Here is a 19,408-nt window from a genome sequence, read left to right on the forward strand (position 1 = left end):
TAACAAATAAAGCTTGCCTGATGATCACAATGTGGAGCTTGCCACACTAGTCAGCCACAGAGGCCAGGCAGTGGTGGCACACATCTTTAACCCCAGCATTTGGGAGACAGAGGCAGATGGATCTCTGTGCGTTCAAGGCCACCCTGGACTACTTGAGATTGAATCAGTCTAAAAGAGAAACAGAGCAGAGGTGGCTCACACCTTTAATCCCAGGACTAGGGAGGTGGAGATGGGAAGTGATATGGCTAAGCGAAGAGAGGAATAGAAGGCAGGAGGAGACAGGAGTTCAGGATTCAATGTGAGGTTTTGCAGAGAAGACAGACATTCAATCTGAGGACTAGTAGTGACAGGTACTCCACCGGGGCTGAGGATTTTAGAACTAGTGGCTGGCTGCTCTGCTTCTCTCATCTCTCTGCTTTCACCCCCTAAGACTCTGGGTTTTTATTATTAAGACCAATTAGAATTCGCCCAACACCCTGTTTTGCCCATTTATACCAAGAAAATGTGCTTCTATCAACAGTATTTTTATTACAAGTCCAGTAAGAATGATAAATGAAAGTCACAAAGATCAGAAAAGGAAGAACTAAAATTACATTCTTTTTTTTTAAATATTTATTTATTTATTTATTATGTATACAATATTCTGTCTGCATGTATGCCTGAAGGCCAGAAGAGAGCACCAGACCTCATTACAGATGGTTGTAAGCCACCATGTGGTTGCTGGGAATTGAACTCAGAACCTTTGGAAGAGCAGGCAATGCTCTTAACCACTGAGCCATCTCTCCAGCCCCTAAAATTGCATTCTTCACAGAAGATATGGTTATGTGGATTAAAAACATAAAACCTACTACAACTAATTATTTTTAGTATGTATTTTAGGATCCCCTGATGCTGGGACTCGAACTTAGGCCCCCCTTCAAGATCTGCAAGCACTCTTAACCACTAAACCACTCTGGTAGGCCCTAGAACTAAATATTCAATTTAGTTAGGTTAAAGGATACACATATAATAAACTGTACAGTATTTTATATTAGTGAACAAAAAATAAATACTACCTACACCAACAATCAACAATTATTAAAAGTAAATACTGAGATATTATGTCAATAAATTAGAAGAGTTGTTCTTATAATAGTTGCTCTCCTCAATTAATGAGTAAATCATCACAACATCAATCAAACTACCAGCTTCTGAAAAAGTCCAAGAGAGGAATTTTAAATTTTAGATGGATGCTCAAATCACCTAGAACTGTTAGGACAACCTTAGATAGAAAAAAAGCTGACTTACCATATCTAATTTTAAGATTTTGGGTAAGTATGCAATGATCAAATCAATACTATACAAACAAAAAATTACAAAACACAAATTAATAGAACTAATTAAGTCCATTAAGTGAAAGAAGAGGCTCCAAGACAATTCCATGAAGGAAAGCTTAACAAACTGTGCTGTATTGAATGAATTAGCAAATAGAAAAAACTTGAACCACAGAGAATTCTTTTTCTTTACTCTCTATGAAAAGAAAAAGGTGAATCATAAGACTAAACAGAAAAGTTGAGGCTCACAAAACTTCTAGTAAACTGTCACTGTGAGTCCAGCACAGGCCAAGTTCTCTTAGCAATAAAAATAGTCCTTATGATAATTAAATAAATAGCCAACTGGGACAACCCAGGTAAGACACATTTCTAAGTGCTGTCATATGTTCAAATACACAAAGAATAGCTAGAAAACATTACAAACAGCAGAAAAGCCAACCAATAAAGAACCAAATCGCTAACAGTCATATGACAGAGTGTTCAACACCAGTAGTCCTCAAGAGAGTACAATTAAGAGTCACTTGAGAACATCCCACATTCATTATCAGCAACCAAATCACAGCACATACCAAACGTTGAAGACAAATTAACTCAAAGTCACTGAAAAGTCAAAATTGGCAAGGCCACTGACTAACAGTTCTTAAAGATAAAGTCACATCTACCCTTTGAGAACACAATTCTTCCAGGTACTCACTGGAAACAAAAGATGTGCATACACAGAAGAGTGTAACAATTATGGCAGCCTCTTCTGTAAGTCAGAAACACTGTAAGCACCTAATTCAAAACTTTATAAATGATTTAAATATGAGAACAGACATATCATGGTATATTCATCAAGAAAATATTGCAGAGCAAAGAATGAAAATGTAGGTAGTAACAATTTCAAAATATGCTGAATGAAAATGTCTAAGCAGCCAAACAAAGTTATAATGACAGAAAAAGAAAACAACTGAACAGAAACACAATTTGAAGCATTAAATACTCTTAAGCTTATTTTGAAGGGAATAGTTACATAGTATATCACTCGTCAAATTTAATATTTAACATCTGCATATTTACCTTATGTAAATTATACCTTAAAATAAATTTTTGCATGTGTGCAGTATGCATGTTTGCATATGTGTGCACATGGACTCCATAAGTTGGCATTGGGTGCCTTCTTCAATCCTTTTCTATTATATTTAAGAAGGCAGAATCACCCAGAGCGCCCTGAGCTTACTGACTCAGCTAGTCTAGCAAGCCAGTTTGCCTTGGGGATCGTGTTTCTCCTGTTTCCATCCCTCACGTCTATCACCTCCACCAACCATACACACACACCCCTTAGAGATGGGATTACTGATAATCCAGCCCACCTTTTATGTGAGTAGTGGGGTGTTGTGGATTATTAGTTTAAGATGTGGTACATTCATTTATGCTGTGAAGCATTTCTGTAATGATACAAAGATGTGTTGCGTTATTTTATGTTGTATTTGTTTAGCTCTGAAAAGCTGTGTTACTTTGCCTGCCTAAAACACCTGATTGGTCAATAAAAATACTGAGCAGCTGGTAGCTAGGCAGGAGAGAGAAACAGGCAGGGATGGTGAACAGAGAGAATACATACAAGGAGAAATCTAGGGAAGAGAGCAGGGAGTTAGAAGAGGAGGAAAGACCCTAGGGGCCAGCCACCCAGTCAGCCACAGAGTAAGAAGGAAAGATACATAGAATAAAGAAAGGTATAAAGCCCAGAGGCAAAGCAAAGTTAAAGAGAAACCAAATAATTTAAGTTAGCAAAGATGGCTAAAAACAAGCCAAGCTAAGACCTGTATTCCTAAGTGAGAATAAGTCTTCTTGTATTTATTTGGGTGCTGGGTGGTGGGCCCCTCAAGAGTAAAAACAAACAAACACAAGAACAGTGGAAATCCAAAACTGAACTCCAGTCCTGATGTTGAGCCGTATCTTCTCAGGCCCCACTTTTCTGTCTTTTTTTTTTTAATTGTCTTTTGTTCTTTGGAGTCTTTCTATGTAGCTCTGGCTATCCTATGACTTGCTATATAAACCAGGGTGGCCTCAAACTCAGAGAGATCTGCCTGCCTCTGCCTCCTGAGTGCTGGGATTAAAAGTAGCACCACTATAGCCAACCTGCACAACTTAACTTTTAAAATGATGAGCAAATCAGAGAACACTGATCAGTTCTTTGTTTAATACATCCTGTTTCGAAGTAACTAACTTATAGAGAAGTTCCATTTAACAATATATTAACCTATTTTTACTTCCTTTTTAGGAAAGAAACATAACTCCTCACTTATCAAAACAATGTACAAACTTGATTGAAAGTATACTACTATATACACCTCATTTGTCATTTCATCTGAAAACTAGGTTTCTCTAACGCTCACAAAGCAGTTTTGGCATTTAATGAACTATTTTAAAATGCACGCCATTCACATACAATAAAATAAAATTGGTCCTCATATTTGCTTGCTATTATATGGGGCTTAGGGACTATCAAGAACTACAAAGCACATACTAGAATGTCATTGTAGGAGGCACAACTTATCATGCAGCACAATTGGGCAATGTAAAGTCAAGTTTTAAAAGTTCATTTCCTTTAACTAGGCAGCCCTATTTCTTGGAAATTATCATCGTAAAATAAATAACCGATGTCTGCCATCCAGTGCTACATGCCAGTAATCCCCACAACTTGGAAGGCTGAGGCAGGAGAATTACAGGTTCAAAAACAGCTTTCACCAAACACCCGCTCCCTGCCTGAAACACACACTTATACTGTTAGAATGGATGGACTTAATGTTTTCCCCAGGAAGCATTAGGGCCACATGATAATTATGACCTTTGACAGTGACATGGTCACTGACATAAAACAATGCCATAAAAGAATGAATGGAAAAGTGTGCCTCCAGACTGTGTCAGCTGAGAGTAAGTGCATGTGTGGGTAGTCATTTATTTAGTAATTCATGTAAAACAAAACCTATTAATATGATTTGGACAAAAATATAAGTACTATTCCTGCATAAGAATTCTTGACTTTACTCTGCGACCTACCTAAGTTTAAGTAGTTATTGTGTAAACAGAGCAAGTGAAATGAGTTTTATCAAACTCCTCCGATGCTGTTAACATGAATCAAGCGCACTAATATAGCATGGCGCACTCTTTCTGTACTCCGCCTCGTAGTCCAGAGGACATCTGAGTTTGAATTTATCACCTCAGCTGTCTAGCAGCCACACGGCTAGTCACTACCACCAGGCACTACATGGCCATCACAATAGTGAATCTTCAACACTGAGCACTGTTTTTAATGTGAAAAAAGGAATTTTTAAAATAAGTCACTTGACTGCTATCAGAGCCTTTCCCAAACCTCACAGCTGTGTATTACATAACTTTCTGGATTACTTTAAGCTGTTTCCTAGCACTCTGTGAAGAAGCTTGTTTTTAGAAACGAACAGGATGGGCTGAGAGAGCTTATGGAACAATACCAAAAGTCAGTTTAAAGAGCTACACTACCACTGAGTCCTCTGGTAAGGTACAAGGCCATGCATGAAACTAATTCTGATCTCCACACAGTCCAACAGTGGATGCCTGAGCCAAATTCAAGAGCACTGGCTGGGCATGTATTATGAGCACAGTTTTGGGACACAAATAAAAATACAGTTAGAAAAAATTAACCAAAGAGATAAAATCCCCACAAACTTGCCTGTATCTTTCTCAAAACATAGAAAAATATAATATAGACAGGTTCAAATGGTAACAGTTCCCTAAATGTGCTTCAAATAATTGTAAGAGTTCATACTGAAGAATGTTTTCTCATGCGGGATAAGGACAAGAATTACAATGAACTGTCTTCAGAAATCATGCAAACAGTAAAAATAATGGAAGTACTTATAATGTTAGGGAAAACATCCTCAACCTAGAATTCTGTATCCGGCAAACTTTCCTTTAAAGGTAAAGGAGAAATAGTTTTTCAAAACAAATTAAGAGAATTTGTTGCTAGTAAGACTGACTTACCAGAAATGTTAAAAGTTCTTCAGAGTAGGAAAATAATAGGACCACTATGATCATTAATTTTCACTGTCAACTTGCTGAGACTTAGAATCTTCACAAAGGGTAGCCTAACGGGCTCAATGGGTTAAAGGCACCTGCTGCCAAGCCTGAGGACCTGAATTCCATCTCTGGGACTCACATGGTGGTAAGAATAAACAGACTCCCTAAAATTGTCCTCTGACCTCCACATCCACAGGGGCACACTCACCATGTCCCCTTCGCCCCCAAACACAAAATAAGTAAGTAAATGTAAAGAAATTAGAATCTCCATAGCAACATACCTCTCCCTAGGTATGCCTATGAGGTATTCTTTAGATTAGGCTGACTGGGGTGTTATCTGCCCTAAACATGGGAGGCTTCATTCTATGGGCCAGGGTCTCCAACTACATAATAAGGAGAAAAATGAGCACCAACACTCTCTGTAAACCCACTATTATAGGCGTGAAGACAAGCTGATCTCCAGAACTCACTGACTCCCCAGCTTAGCCCAAAAGATGAGCCCCTGGTTCTGTCAGTCAAAGTGACCTCTGACCTCCATACACACACTCACATGTACACAGTGTATGTGAATGTATAGTTGTATAGTTACATAAAAAAATTTTTAAAAAACATTATAAAAAATTTAAGAAAAATAAATAAATAAAATTTAAGGCTAATTAAACTTTAGAATAGTTGTTATTAACTAAAACTTCCCAAGCCTATAACAAAAGCAAGAACATAGCTCAACAGAAATTAGAAGTCAAGAAAAATTGGTCTTAGTACACAATCAGGAAAGGACTTCATATTGTATTCCAAATATTAAAGCTACAATAAGGTTAGACATATTACAGAAACGTGAAATAAGAACCAAATGAAGCTTTGAAAAATAAGAATATAGGCCATAATCAGTTTAATAACTGCTGCCTTATGAAAACCTGGAAAATGCAATGTAAGCACAGGGAAATAACATAACCAGAACAGAAATTAATAAAGCAGAAAACAAAACTGTAAAATCAATGGAACTAAAAGCTGATTACTTTAAAAGATAGTAACCTTGATAAATCTTTCACCAGAATGACTGGATGATAGACATATGTTGCTGAAGAGTCTCTGTAACTAATTCAGAAGCCAGGTGGTGGTGGTGGTGCATTCCTTTAATCCCAGCACTTGGGAGGCAGAGACAGGCAGGGATCTCTGTGAGGTTGAGGTCAGTCTGGTCTACAAGGGCTAGCCCAGGACAGCTAGGGCTGCTATACAGTGAAAAACAAAAACAAAACAAACAAACTAACAAAAAACAACCCAGGAAAGGGTGAGGGGAGACACAGAGCAATCAAGACAGGCCATCTATCTGTTGATGGCCATGGTACACATAATTTGTTATTCTACCCTACTTTTCATCCATTTAAGACCCATAATAATGATTTTTAAAAGGCAAGAGACAGATATATCTGTTCTTCATAAAACTGCCTAGTGGTTCCTTTTAGATAAAATGCAGAATGCATATGTAGGTATACACAAAAAAAGATGGGACTCAAGGCACTGAGAAGAGCTTAAAGTGGAGCCTAATCATACTAGGAAAAACCAGAAGGAACCTCTGTTAACTCTGGGCAGTGCAGTGTGTGTATACACACATGTATGTTTAAATATTATTTAAACAAGCATATCTGAGCAATACTCTTATACTTAAAGAAAAGACTAGTGCCTAAGAAAATTACAAAATGGTAAAGGAGATTCAGAGTTTTAATTATCAACTTGGCACAATCCACAATCACTTGAGAGTCCAGATGAGATTGTCTAGATTGGTTTGGCCTGTGGGCAAGTCTACTAGGACAGTCTTAATTATATTAATTGATATGAGATTAGCTGTTTTATCTATCTACTGACTTGATTTCCCTGCTATGATGGTCTGTAATCAGAAATAAATTCTTTTCCCCTAAGAATGCTTTTGGTCACAGCAACAAGAAATGAAACCAACAGGAAACCTCAGAGTATCAATTCTAATTAACCTAATCCAATGCTATTATAAATCAAAACAACTATTTTCTGATGTGATGGGTAGAAAGAGCATAGTTTTACTGGGTATTAGGTACAAGCAAAATGAAGTATTAGGACACACGGAGGTAATAACAGCCTTACTCTAATCCAGCTGTATCACCGCTTTAATTCTAAAGTTACACTCACTGAAACTGGTACTAGACAAGCAGCAGGCAAAAGAAACAGAAGAGAATGTAAAATTAGCTTTAAGTACACCTGGAAACTCAAAGTACCATTTCCAAAAGGTAAAAAAATATAAATTAATAAATCTAATTAATTAATAAACTTGATATACAAGTATTTACCCCAAGGTCCTAGATGTGGGTCTTGTTTCACCAATATTTCTACAGAACAGACCTGGGACTCCCTCCTTTTAAACTTCCAATCTTCTCTCCAGCAGCACTTTTCCCCAGCCCCAGCACAGGCCACCACCATCTATTTGTGATTACCTCCCATACTACTGATCACGCATGATCAGAGGTGGAGGCTACAGGAAACCCCCTGGTTATTTTGAACCTTCAAGAACTCTACAGCTGCCTCTCTCTGGGCAACAATTTCTTTCAGACAATGTAGTTCTAGATGAATAGGGCCCTTTCTCCTAAAGTCCTGTGAAGAAAAGATGGCTCAAGATTGTCTATACAAGATGCGACACCAGCTCCATAGCTGTGCTGTTCAGGAGATACAGAAATATTCTCTAGATTGAGTGGGGGTAAAACTGAGCCCATGGGAGTGATCCTGGAAGAACCAGAGCTTTCTGGATCTCCTTGTCCTGGGTTCTGCCCTACGGATCTCTCATCTTTGAGATTTCCACAAGGGCTACTTGCAGATGAGGAGATGAAGCTTATTAAGAAGACAGTGCTGTCCAGGCCCTGCTGTCCCTGGGGAAGTCTAAGAAGCACATCCGCAAGTACTACCAGAAGTCCTGGACTCTGGAGCAGTCAGCTGATGCCTGAGTCTCTCCTGCCACTACACGACTTTGTAAGCTTCCTGGAGCCCATGCCCATCACTCCCGAACCTTGAACCAAATGAAAATAAAACTTTTTTTTTTTTGGGGGGGGGGGGGAGGAGGGGATGTAATAAGATAATACTCATAGGAAAATTTAAGATTTTTACAGTGACCACAAGCATCAAGATAATTTTAGCAAAAGGTAAACAAGTTTCCAAAATAGTATGATATGAACTACTATCCAGTACTTCTTCCAAATCACTAAAACAAATGGCCTAAGAACAATATGCATGCTCAACAGATAGATGTTCACTTTCACAAAAACTACAAATAAAACAATGAGACTCTTTCACCAGTTAGACATTTTCTAAATACCCGGTGCTGAGGAAAATGTAGTTTGTAGCAACTGCCTGGAGGGCAGTTGGCCGTTATCTACTCACATAGTACTTTTGATGGTGTGGCCTAGTTTTCTTTCTTACAACTTACTGGATAAAAATACTGAAAAGGACACATTTGAATGCTTATTATATTATTGAACCTTTCTTTTGAAAGTCAAAATACATACTGATGTTAACTAGAACTGTGTCCTCCAGAAAGCTACTTTGCAATCCTAACCCTCTTATCTGTGAAGGCAATCCTACTTGGAAAAAAAGGTATAACCAAGATAAAATAAGGTCATTAGGGCTGGCCCTAATGCAATATGACTGGTGTCCTTTATAAATGGAGAAGAGTGAGCACACCATGCCATGTTATTTGTACAGGCAGAGACTGGCATAAAGGAATTTAAGGATTGTCAGTAACTGCTATACACTAGAAGAAATAGACTCATTCTGTTTCTCCAGAAGGAACAAACCCTGCTAGTACTTTGATTTTAGATTTTTAGGTCCAGAACAATGAGAGAATAAATTGTTCTATAAACTACCTGATTTGTAGTATTTTGTTATAGCATCAATGCAGACCAATAAATTACATAACTGTAACTTCATAAAAGTAATGATATGGTATTAAATGCAAGAATAAAAAGAATACAATAGGAATAAATGGACAAGGAAATATACCACTAACATAAAAAGGTTAAGATGCACAATATGTAAAATACCACTTTTTGGGTAAATAAAGCATCTCTCTAGTCCAACTCATTTTGAAAAATCATTGTGATTGTTAATCTTCATTGTCAACGTCACCGCATTTAGAATGATTTAGGGAGAGACATTCTGGGCATACCTGTGAGGGCATTTCCAGACCGGGATAGGGAAGAACCATACTAAATGAGCAGCAACATCCAGTAGGTTGGGGGCCCCCAACTGAATAAACATGGCATAAGGAGAAAGCAAGCCAAGAAATAGCATGTGCTCACCCCACCCTCACTGCCTCACTGGTCTGCTGACATGCCTTCCTAAGATGGGCCGAAACGTCGTAATCATTCTGTTCCACGTGCAGTGTCACAGCAACCATTAGTAATATGCCATCCTTCTCTAATGTTGGCCAAGGCTAACAAGGACTAGAGTAACCCTGAAACCTAAACTTCTATAATCAATACTATGGAAAAGATTTAATTTTTTACAATGTGAAACTACAGATCTGGTAAGGACTTTGTAAACAGTTCTAGTTTTAAGGTAAAAGTTTAACTTTATAAATAAAAACTTAAACTGTTACTAAGCCTATAGCTTTGTGATAATCCCAATACATTGTTATGTGTTTCTAGACTTCTTTCATTTCCCCTTTGCGTCAATCTAGAAAATCTCAATGGGCATTTCTTTTACAGATATGATATGGTCTTCAATAACAAATTAAAAACAAGACTAAATGATTACTACTACAAAGGAACCCTAGAGTCTAGAATAATGAATTAAATGTTAATAATTAAAATATGAACTTACTACATAATTCTCACCTGACTCTACTTTCTAAAGTGAGTTTTCCTGACTACTTTTGGCCATCCTAGGAATACCAAACCTGCCATATGCTAGGCAGGTTACCACTGTGTCACACACTTATAACATAAAACAAAAAAGTGAGATTGGAGTTTTCTATTTGTTTTCTCACTATCATCTATTACCATTAAAACGATGGAATCATCTACTACTTCTACTAAGATTGACAGTAATGCAGCGAATAAACATGATTTTTATTTGTTATGCAGCATTTGTGAATACAGCTGAAGACGCCAAATAGCTTCTAATAACTAATAACAGATGAAGAATTACTATTTTAGATTATTAGTAAGCCAGTAAAGACTTAGTTACAAATAGCAGTACAGACTTTATAAAGGTGAATAAGAATTTTTATAGTAAAAATGAATTGCATTCATAATACTAGGTTATCACCTGCTGGAAAAAAGCTGTGACTTCTAGACCTACAAAATAATATATGGTACAATCTAACTATCTGCTCTTTTAAAATTATTTTTCTACCTAAAATGGAAAAGGCTAACATCATACTTGTGTTAAAATCATTTATTTAAAATCTATGGAATATGCACAGAAATAAATGAAATACTATCAGCATGTGTTTCATCTGAATCTTAGTCTTCCCAGTTTTTATAAACTCGAAATAAATCACGCTTTACGCCCTAAAGGTTAGGCTGTGATGTACATATTAGCAATCCCATAACTCTGGGGCTGAAGGCAAGAGCTAGGAATTATGCGCAATCACGCCAACACTGCAAGCTTGAGGCCAGACAGAAACCTTTCCTCGATAAATAAATAAAATACATATTCTGTTTCTGAAGTCTACAATGCTGGTTTCATGACTGAAACTGCTCAGCAGCACTACAGGTGGAATTGTCCTCTTCAGAACTTCAGCCAACAGATTCCAGCATGGTTGATAAAAAAAAAAAAAGTCCTAGCCAAGCCTGCTGTATTAGTCTAGTACACTTCATTTTATTTCTAGACTGGGTAGGTTGGTATTAACCATTAAGTAGTATTTTTACACTAAATAAAGGATAACTTTTATAATTATGTATTTTATATAAAATATTCAACACTGTCCCATAATAGAATGGGAACTGGCCAAGCAGTGGCAGAACTAGTAGGCAGCGATGGGCTTAAGAGGGACACAGTACAGAGCTTCAGAAACTCTTCACAGGTGTATTCAAAAGCTCACCTTTAGAGACTTCATACTGAACTAACTGTAAACAAAATTGTTAGAACTGATTTACCTAAATCAAAGCAACTTTTAACCCTAAAATCCCCTTATCAATTTACATTAGGAAATGTAAACAAACACTGAATAGTATCAATAACAACATTCTTCGTACGCTTCTATAAATTCCTCAAGTATTTCATAGGTGGCAGCATGATTTATCTAACTGTGGAATTCTTTAAACCCTTTAGTAAGAGCCTTTTGGAGATCCAGATGCTTGAGTTGAGAACGTGCCCACTCTGAGAACTAAAAATGACCAGACTTACAATGTAGGTTATGTTCTCCCCAACTCTCTGCTCACTTAGTCCACACGGCATCATACTTTGGTGCTCACCTTCTTCCTACACTATAGGAGGGCATTTTTCATGGCTGTGTATTACAAATGACACGAATTTTTCTTTCCTCACTCCTCAAGGCCAAAGGCATTTCCCACTTTCTTCTATTACTACTGCCTTAATTCAGGTCATCTTCAAGAAGATTATCATGTCTCCCTCTATATGTATTTAAGAACTGCTACACACACAAGGGGTGGCTTAAAACAACTGTCAGCCACTCCTACCACCTATATTAGCTTAGCAGGAGAAGGAAATTAATAAAGAAAGACTGAACTCCAGATAACATCTGCCGAGAGTATGAAGTTTTTCAACTTGATCAAGCAGTAAGAAATGCTGACCAGGTTCCTTAGGCTGAATCAAATGAGCAATTATAATTACCCAACCAAGAGTATTCGCTCACCTGTGAGAGATGTAAAACCTATAGAAGAGCACCAAGGTTTTTTAGGTCCGTCTCTCAGAACTGTGTACAAAGTCAGGAAACACAATTTAACTAATGGAGATGAGTAATAAAAACAAGGGCGGAGAAGTAAAGGAAATGAAGGTTAACACTAATTAATAAAAAAAAATCTAAGAATCACTAACAGTGAAAACAAAACAGAAGCAAACCAAACCAACCAATCAAACAAACAAACAAACAAAATGGCAGGAAAAAAAAGACAAATCCTCACCATCCTCAATCCTTTCAGAACAAAGAAGGCGGGAGAGATCTAGCCACAGGTTTTTCTCTCCCCCACTCCCTACTTATTTGGGACTACACAAATTAAATTCCACGTGGCAAGAATTACACAAGCAAACTATCACTCTACCTGAAAGTCAACAGACTTCACAATTAAGATAAATGAATCCTGCTGGGCACAGTGGCACACACCTTTAATCCCAGCAGTTGGGAGGCAGAGGCAGGAGGTCTGAGTTCAAGACCAGCCTTATCTATAGAGCAAGTTCCAAGACAGTCAAGGCACAGAGAAACCTTGTCAAAAAGATAAGTGAATCTTGCTTGCTCTTTAAATCTGAGACAATACTATAAGTAATAATACCATTAGAACTACTAACCCAATGTTAAGTTACAACACATATTCACATATTACATTTAACTTTAAATGAAGCCCTAATATAATATAATATAATATAATATAATATAATGTCTAATTATTAAAACTATACCATAGCAACAGGTATCTAAGATTGACTTCCTCCATAAAACCAATCGTTTCCAACTAATGAGATACTACTTATCTCCTCTCCCACTCTCCCCTGTGGTTCTCATCCTTTGATAATAGGTTTTCGGGTAGTATATATACTTCTGACCAACACACCCACTTCATGAGACAGCATTCCAATTTAACATGTGGGAAAAGCAAATCTAGTTTGCTATCTCTAAAATTTGCAATCTCTAGAAGCATTAAAGAGCTTGTCCAAAGAGACCTTGAGCTCAAACACACATTTCCTGACTGCAGTTCTGCTTGGGACAGGAACCTCTTGCATATTCTTAAGCACTGACTTGCCCATCACTTTACAGGCTGTTTCCCTATCAGACACTAAATTCCCTGAGGGCAAGCATCAATTTTGATTTTTTTTTTTTACCTCAACATTCAATTACTCAATACACTTTTATTCGATGAAACGAGGAATGAAGAACTTGCTTAAAATCTGGCACCATATAACTAGTCTCATTTCTTGACTTCATAGATAGAGTTCTGAACGTATGCATCAGCTTACTACATTTGATCTAGCCTAGAAATTTATTGCCTGGTTTATGAAACAATGCAATTCACTGATGTTTTAAACAAAAAAGAAGAGAGCAAAGCTTATAAAGATTATTCCAAAACATCCATTTTATATCACTCTCTATTAAACCAGTCTCCCAATTTTAATTTTCACAACAATTTCATCTTACAAGACAAGGCAACAACAATGTGGTTTTAAATTACTACAATTCAAAAGGTGAAGCTGATTAATAATGTACGATGTAAAGAAATTGGGCACTGACCGACTCAGCAAAAACACTTGTGCTTACTGTGAGCCATGCTATCGTTGTCTATCAGAATATATCCCCCGTGTGTCATTTCCTTGAAACCCTGGGTAAACACTACACTTAAGCTCTGAGCAATGAGTACACTGGCACATAAATGCAATGCCCTCCATGCCTGAAGTTCACGGGGCTGGTATGTGAACACACTAAGCTACTTAATGTTTGATAGACTGTATGCTAAATGAAACCAGCAAAATTGACCTTTTCCCTGCTTGCAGGCAGCTCACCTTAAAAGAGCCGGAGACATTCCTAAACCAAAAACACGCAAAAAGTAATGCTTTGTTAAGAAACTTACACTACAGTGAGATTAGTCTTACATAAAATTGAAGTAGTTATTCCTTTAACACCACTTTGATAACCAAATCATTAAGGGGAAAAAACCCTCTCCAAACAACATGATGTAGTGGAAAGAACAAAGGGACTGGGCACACAGTTCCAGTTACATTCCCAAATTACTGTGTGACTTGGGGCCAAGGGCTCCATTTTCTCAGCTGTTTAAAATACTATATAGGAGGAAGGACTTTTTTCATCTTTAAAGTTGTCTCCCCCATCTTTTTTTTTTTTTTTGAACCACTGCTTGCTACTTCTGGTTGTGGACTTAGTGTTCTTTAAAGTCTCAATTTTAGAACAAGAAATACATCTTAAGTCCAATGGAACGATTTAGTCTTCAAAAGTAGATGCAAAGAGTAACCTCACGAAGTTAACAATTAAGCCGGTAACTTTCCAGAAATTGTCTACTCTTAATTTCTTAAGCAGGTGTAGTCTGATTTGACCTATCCAGCACTGCTAACGAAAAATATATCACGGTCCTGCTCAGCTGAAACTTCTCTGGGTGTTTCCTGCGTTCCACACTCAGCAGCGGCTGCTAGCAAGGGGCCAACCAGCATTCCCCCCCCTCCCCCCCTTCAACTCAAAAGTCACCTAGGCAAGATCAAGATAAGGCCTGAACCAGGGTGAATCTTCCCAGCCCTAGAAGCGCCTGCAGCCAACGTAATGAATGCTTCCGTCAACAACACACATTCCCCTTCCCACAATCGCTCCCAATCCGCCATCTGGAGTTGGGATTGGCCCCGCGGACCAAACTCAATCACTTTTGACTCCAATAGTCAAGAACTACTACAATTTGGGGCTTCTTTACACATGGTTGAGCGGCACCCCTTCTTATCAATGCAAGGGGGGTTAAAAACAAAACAGTGGGGCGTAGAGCAGAAACTAGGCCTAGGCGTGAACGCTGGAGAATCAAACCCTGTTTCTTTGCAATGGGGAGCAGGCGCATTTCCTGCCCCTAGCTCTGATCCGGCGTCCGTGAACCTGCACTCCACTTTATCTTCTCCTGGAATCCTAACGAAGGATCGAAAGTCCGATGCGCTTCTTTCCCCCCATCTATCCACTCCTAAAACCTCTAGCATTGTTAAGACAGCCCAGATCCAGAAGTAGGAAGTAAAGCAGGGGCCAGTGCCGGGATTCCGTCCTGAGATTAAGCTGCTGGTGCACGAAGAAAATTCCCTTGTGGTCTAGAGTAAAGTTTGAACCTGCAGCAAGGGCGCGGACCCCGACTTGAACTTCTGGGCAGGCCTGCAGAGGTGACACTCCCTTGTTCTCCTGCAGCTCGGGGAGGCGGCTCCCGGCCGGGCCGGCCTGTACCCGGGGAGCAGGGCGAGGGCAGCACCAGGGCCCGGGGAGGCTGGAGGCCTGGCCCGCAGCGGGACCCCGGTCGCACACCGCGCCCGCCCCCTTCTCCCTCCTACTCTCCAGTCCCCCTCCCCAGCCCGAACCCGCCACGGGACGCTGAGGGTGGCGACGGGGGGTCTCGGCCACTGACCACACATTTCTTGCCGAGGAAGGAGAAGAGCGACTCGTTCTCCTGTGGGGTGAGCAGCAGGGAGCCCACGTTGGTGACTCTCCGCGGAGGCTGCTGGCCCGAGCTCATGGTGTCGCCGGTGGGGTGCAGCGTCCAGGGCTGTCTCCTCGGGAGGTGGGCGAGCACTCGGTCCCACTCGGGGTGACAGGGGCGCGGGCCGGCAGTCACAGGCGCAGCATCCCGCCGCTCCTCCGGCGAGCGGAGGCCGAGGGAAGGAGCTGACGGCGGGCGCCCTGGGACCGCGTGCAGACGGGGAAGCTCCCGGCTCCCTCCCGGCTCGGCTCGGCCCGGTTGGTCGTTGTCTTCGCACTCCGGCGGCTGCGCTAAACTCGCTGCTCCTCCACTCCTCTGGCGGCGGCGGCGGCGGCGGGTGCCGCACAATCCAACATGGCAGCGGGGGCGGGCGAGACCACGGGTCGCGGGACGCGGGGGAGCGCGCCGGAAACGCGGCGCGGCCGGACACCCCCGCGCTTGTGCACGCCGGGGGCGTGGCCGCCCGAGGCTCCGCCCCCTTCCGGGAGCCGCGCGCGGCCCGGGCACCGCTCAGCCAGGATGGGGTCCTGTCGTGGGCTACTCTCCCGGGGGCCGCCTCGCGCGTGCGCGGACACATATCGAGGCCGGGATGCAGAGTCAGGCGCCTCGCCGAACCAGCCGTCTCCCCATCACGATGCACACCTTTGCGTCGGGTCTGCGTGGCCGGTGTTTGTCCGGAGTGAGACTCTCAGGCCGCCTCTCAGGTCTAGGTGGAAAGATCGGCCGGCGGGGTTTCGGTCAGAGCCCTGCGCCTCGGGATGCTCGAACTCAGTGCAGGCTGCCACCGGGGGCGTGGAGGAACAGACCTTTGCCGGGATCTGGAAAGACATCTTCATAGGTGTCCAAAACCGACCCACTTACAAAGGCGTCCTCTACCCGTCTGGCGGATCTCGTGGGAAAAGTGTGTGTAGTATTTACACTCGAATTTTCCCACGAGCCCTGAATGCCACTTTTTTACTTGTCTTGTGAATTGGAAATTACCCCTCTACGTTGTTCTCTGTCTTGAATTCCAAAGATCTTGTCTATCTGTTAAAGATAAACATGCGCATTTGGGAATGTACAAGGCTATGCCTTACCTGTTCTATCTTTCTAAGCTAATTTCATGGTTCTGTTTTCTAGGCGCTGGGACCAAGGCCTGATGTGTTTTCAGCCAACTGAGCTACATTCCCAGCACAAGTAAATACTGAGAATTCTTCATTACGGTGTTTCAGAATATTAAAGGTTAATATAAAATAGTATGGTTGAATGAAAAACTAGAAATCTTTACCAAAAAAAATTGAATATAGAAATGATAAATCAGATTGCAGTGAATTATATAAAATGTACATCTCACCATTCTTGATATTAAAGATTCAATTTCTCACATAAATTGTACTAATGATGTTTGCTAATTACTCAATTTCAAGTATACACTTACATATTAAAATTTTATGACAAACTAGTAAATCTATGATGGCTCTCAATACATTGGTAAACCATTATCAGGGAAGTGAAAACATAAAAGTTTCAAGGCTGCCTATAATGCCCATAGTCAAATTGGGTGACCAGGAACAAATCTACAAAGGAAGATGAAACCATATACTCTTAGGAGTACTCACATAATATATAGATATTTCAAATTAAATCATCATTTTAAGGGAAATTAATGTTTAAAAGTGGCAAGACTTTATAAAATAATTAGGTTTAAAAAGGCACTAGTAGTGGTGCAAACCTTTTTGAATCAAGAGCTAACAAAACTGGAAGTTGCTAGTTTATGTTTTATTAAAAATGTTCCCTCTTATTAACTGAAAGTACAGTGAAAACCGACATCATCAGAAATTCTTGGAAAATGATTCATCCCTGACATTTTCAAACCAGCTACCTTTCGTATCCAAAAACTTAGGCTGAAGTTGGCTCAAGGATAAAGTTCCCCATTAGACCTTTTAAATACATGCAGGAATTGCTTTTCTGTCTCAGCTTCCTCATCTGTATAATGAAATTACTCCTTCATAAGGATAATAAGGAAGGAACAGTTACACCTACTTTAGAACTGTAAAGTAAGGTAACCTGATACACAGTGATTACTCAAAGCCTGTCTGTCATTTACCTTCATCGCATATGATCTGTTTGTTATATGGGACTTTGAGTAGAGCATTGGTTCTCAACATGTGGGTCCTGACCCCTATGGAGGTTGTATTATCAGATATTTACGTTCTGATTCATAACAGTTGCAAAATTACAGTTATGAGGTAGCAACAAAATAGTTTTATGGTCACAACATTCGGAACTGTATTAAAGTGCTACCACATTAAGAAGGTTGAGAACCACGGGTGTAGAGGATCAAGTATTGAAGTATATACTTTTCCATTCATTTTATCTAAGCCTGATTCTTCAAACACTCTACAGCTTTTCACAATTATCAAACTTATTTCAGTGAGTTTGGAGTATAATTTCTCTTCCTTAGTGCTCAGGCTACATATTTTGCCAAAAGGGTTGTTTTAACCCATTATGCTAAAATACCCAAACTGTTAATACTATAAGTCTAGCTAGGCCTGTTAATTAGTACAAGCCAAGAAGCGAGGACGGAGCCCAGAGATGCCTGCTTAAAGTGTGCAAGGTCCTGGATTGGTCCTCTTCACCAACAAACAAACAAGCCAGGAAAAGCAATTTAAATATATTTTGAGAGTGCCTGTAGGAAGGTGGTATGGGAGGGGCTGGAGGGAGGATACCTGGGAGGGGCTGGAGGGAGGGAAGGGAGAAAATGATGTAATTCTATTTTCATTTTAAAATGTGCACAAAATTAGAAGCAATTTTTGAGCTAAAAATGCCAGCTCTCATAGACCACTGAACTGCTTTGGAAACAGATGTGAGAGAAAACCAAGAAACATTCTGGAAGGGCAGGTGAATGGCAGTAGGAATATGTCTCAGAACTTGTGAGAGACTTGTGGAGTTCCAGTCATTGCACACAATTTTGCTAACCTGCATTTCTTGTTTGCATTGCCTGCCCTTTTCCTCCTCAGGAAATCTTTATTTCTTACTTCAGTATAGCTTTCGTTCACCGTTGTCTGTTTTCTTTAGACTTGAAGGTTAAAAATTAGGATGATCATCATGCTTTTTCCCCAATCCCAAATTTTTTCTTTATATCTTCCACAAGATTTTAAATATAGTAATTTGTTCACAGAATTACAACTTCAGTTCTTATTTCGACCCCTTTATTTTTTCTCAGGGCTTTGCCCAATACCTTGATAGTCTTTAAGCATGAAAATTTAAACATGAACATTTCATTGAAAATGAGATTTCCTTACCCATTTGAACATGTGAACAGCGTGTTGGGGAAGTTCCTCTTTACAGTACACAAAGGATACTTTTTTCCACATTCATCTTGAGATCAAGGAGGATTAGCAGTATTTGTTTCCAAAAGCCCGGCAAGTCCTGACTCTTATTCTTGATAGTCTAGCTTTTCTACCAGAGCACAAGAGAGCTTTCCTTGTTTTCTTTGGCAAGTCATTTTCTTATCTCAAGTTCTTCTTGCCCAGTTTGAGATACTGGGCTTGGTCCAGGAAATAAGCTTCTGATTCTCCTTCAACTGCATATTTTGAAGTTTGTTAGCTAGGCTAAAGAGAGTAGGGGTTTTTTACCTTATTATAAGATTCATCTGCTATATTAAAATGTATAGAAATAGAACGAAGAAAAAAAGTAACTCTTGCATTTACTCCTTCC

The 19,408-nt window shown here is 39.8% G+C and overlaps 1 protein-coding gene across 1 annotated transcript in view; it reads right to left on the bottom strand.

The window, feature by feature from the left end:
• Wasl (WASP like actin nucleation promoting factor) overlaps positions 1-16,066 on the bottom strand; it is a 54,306-nt gene extending 38,240 nt beyond the window's left edge. The window contains exon 1 of the mRNA XM_041675466.1: positions 15,638-16,066. Coding sequence (XP_041531400.1) covers positions 15,638-15,745 — 108 coding nt within the window. The 5' untranslated portion in view covers positions 15,746-16,066. The remainder of the gene's footprint in view (positions 1-15,637) is intronic.
• Between the last annotated feature and the right edge of the window lie 3,342 nt (positions 16,067-19,408).

Source organism: Microtus oregoni, unplaced genomic scaffold (genome assembly GCF_018167655.1).
Source record: "Microtus oregoni isolate MIOR12 unplaced genomic scaffold, Mior012 000026F_ref0000081, whole genome shotgun sequence".
Taxonomy (NCBI): Eukaryota; Metazoa; Chordata; class Mammalia; order Rodentia; family Cricetidae; genus Microtus; species Microtus oregoni.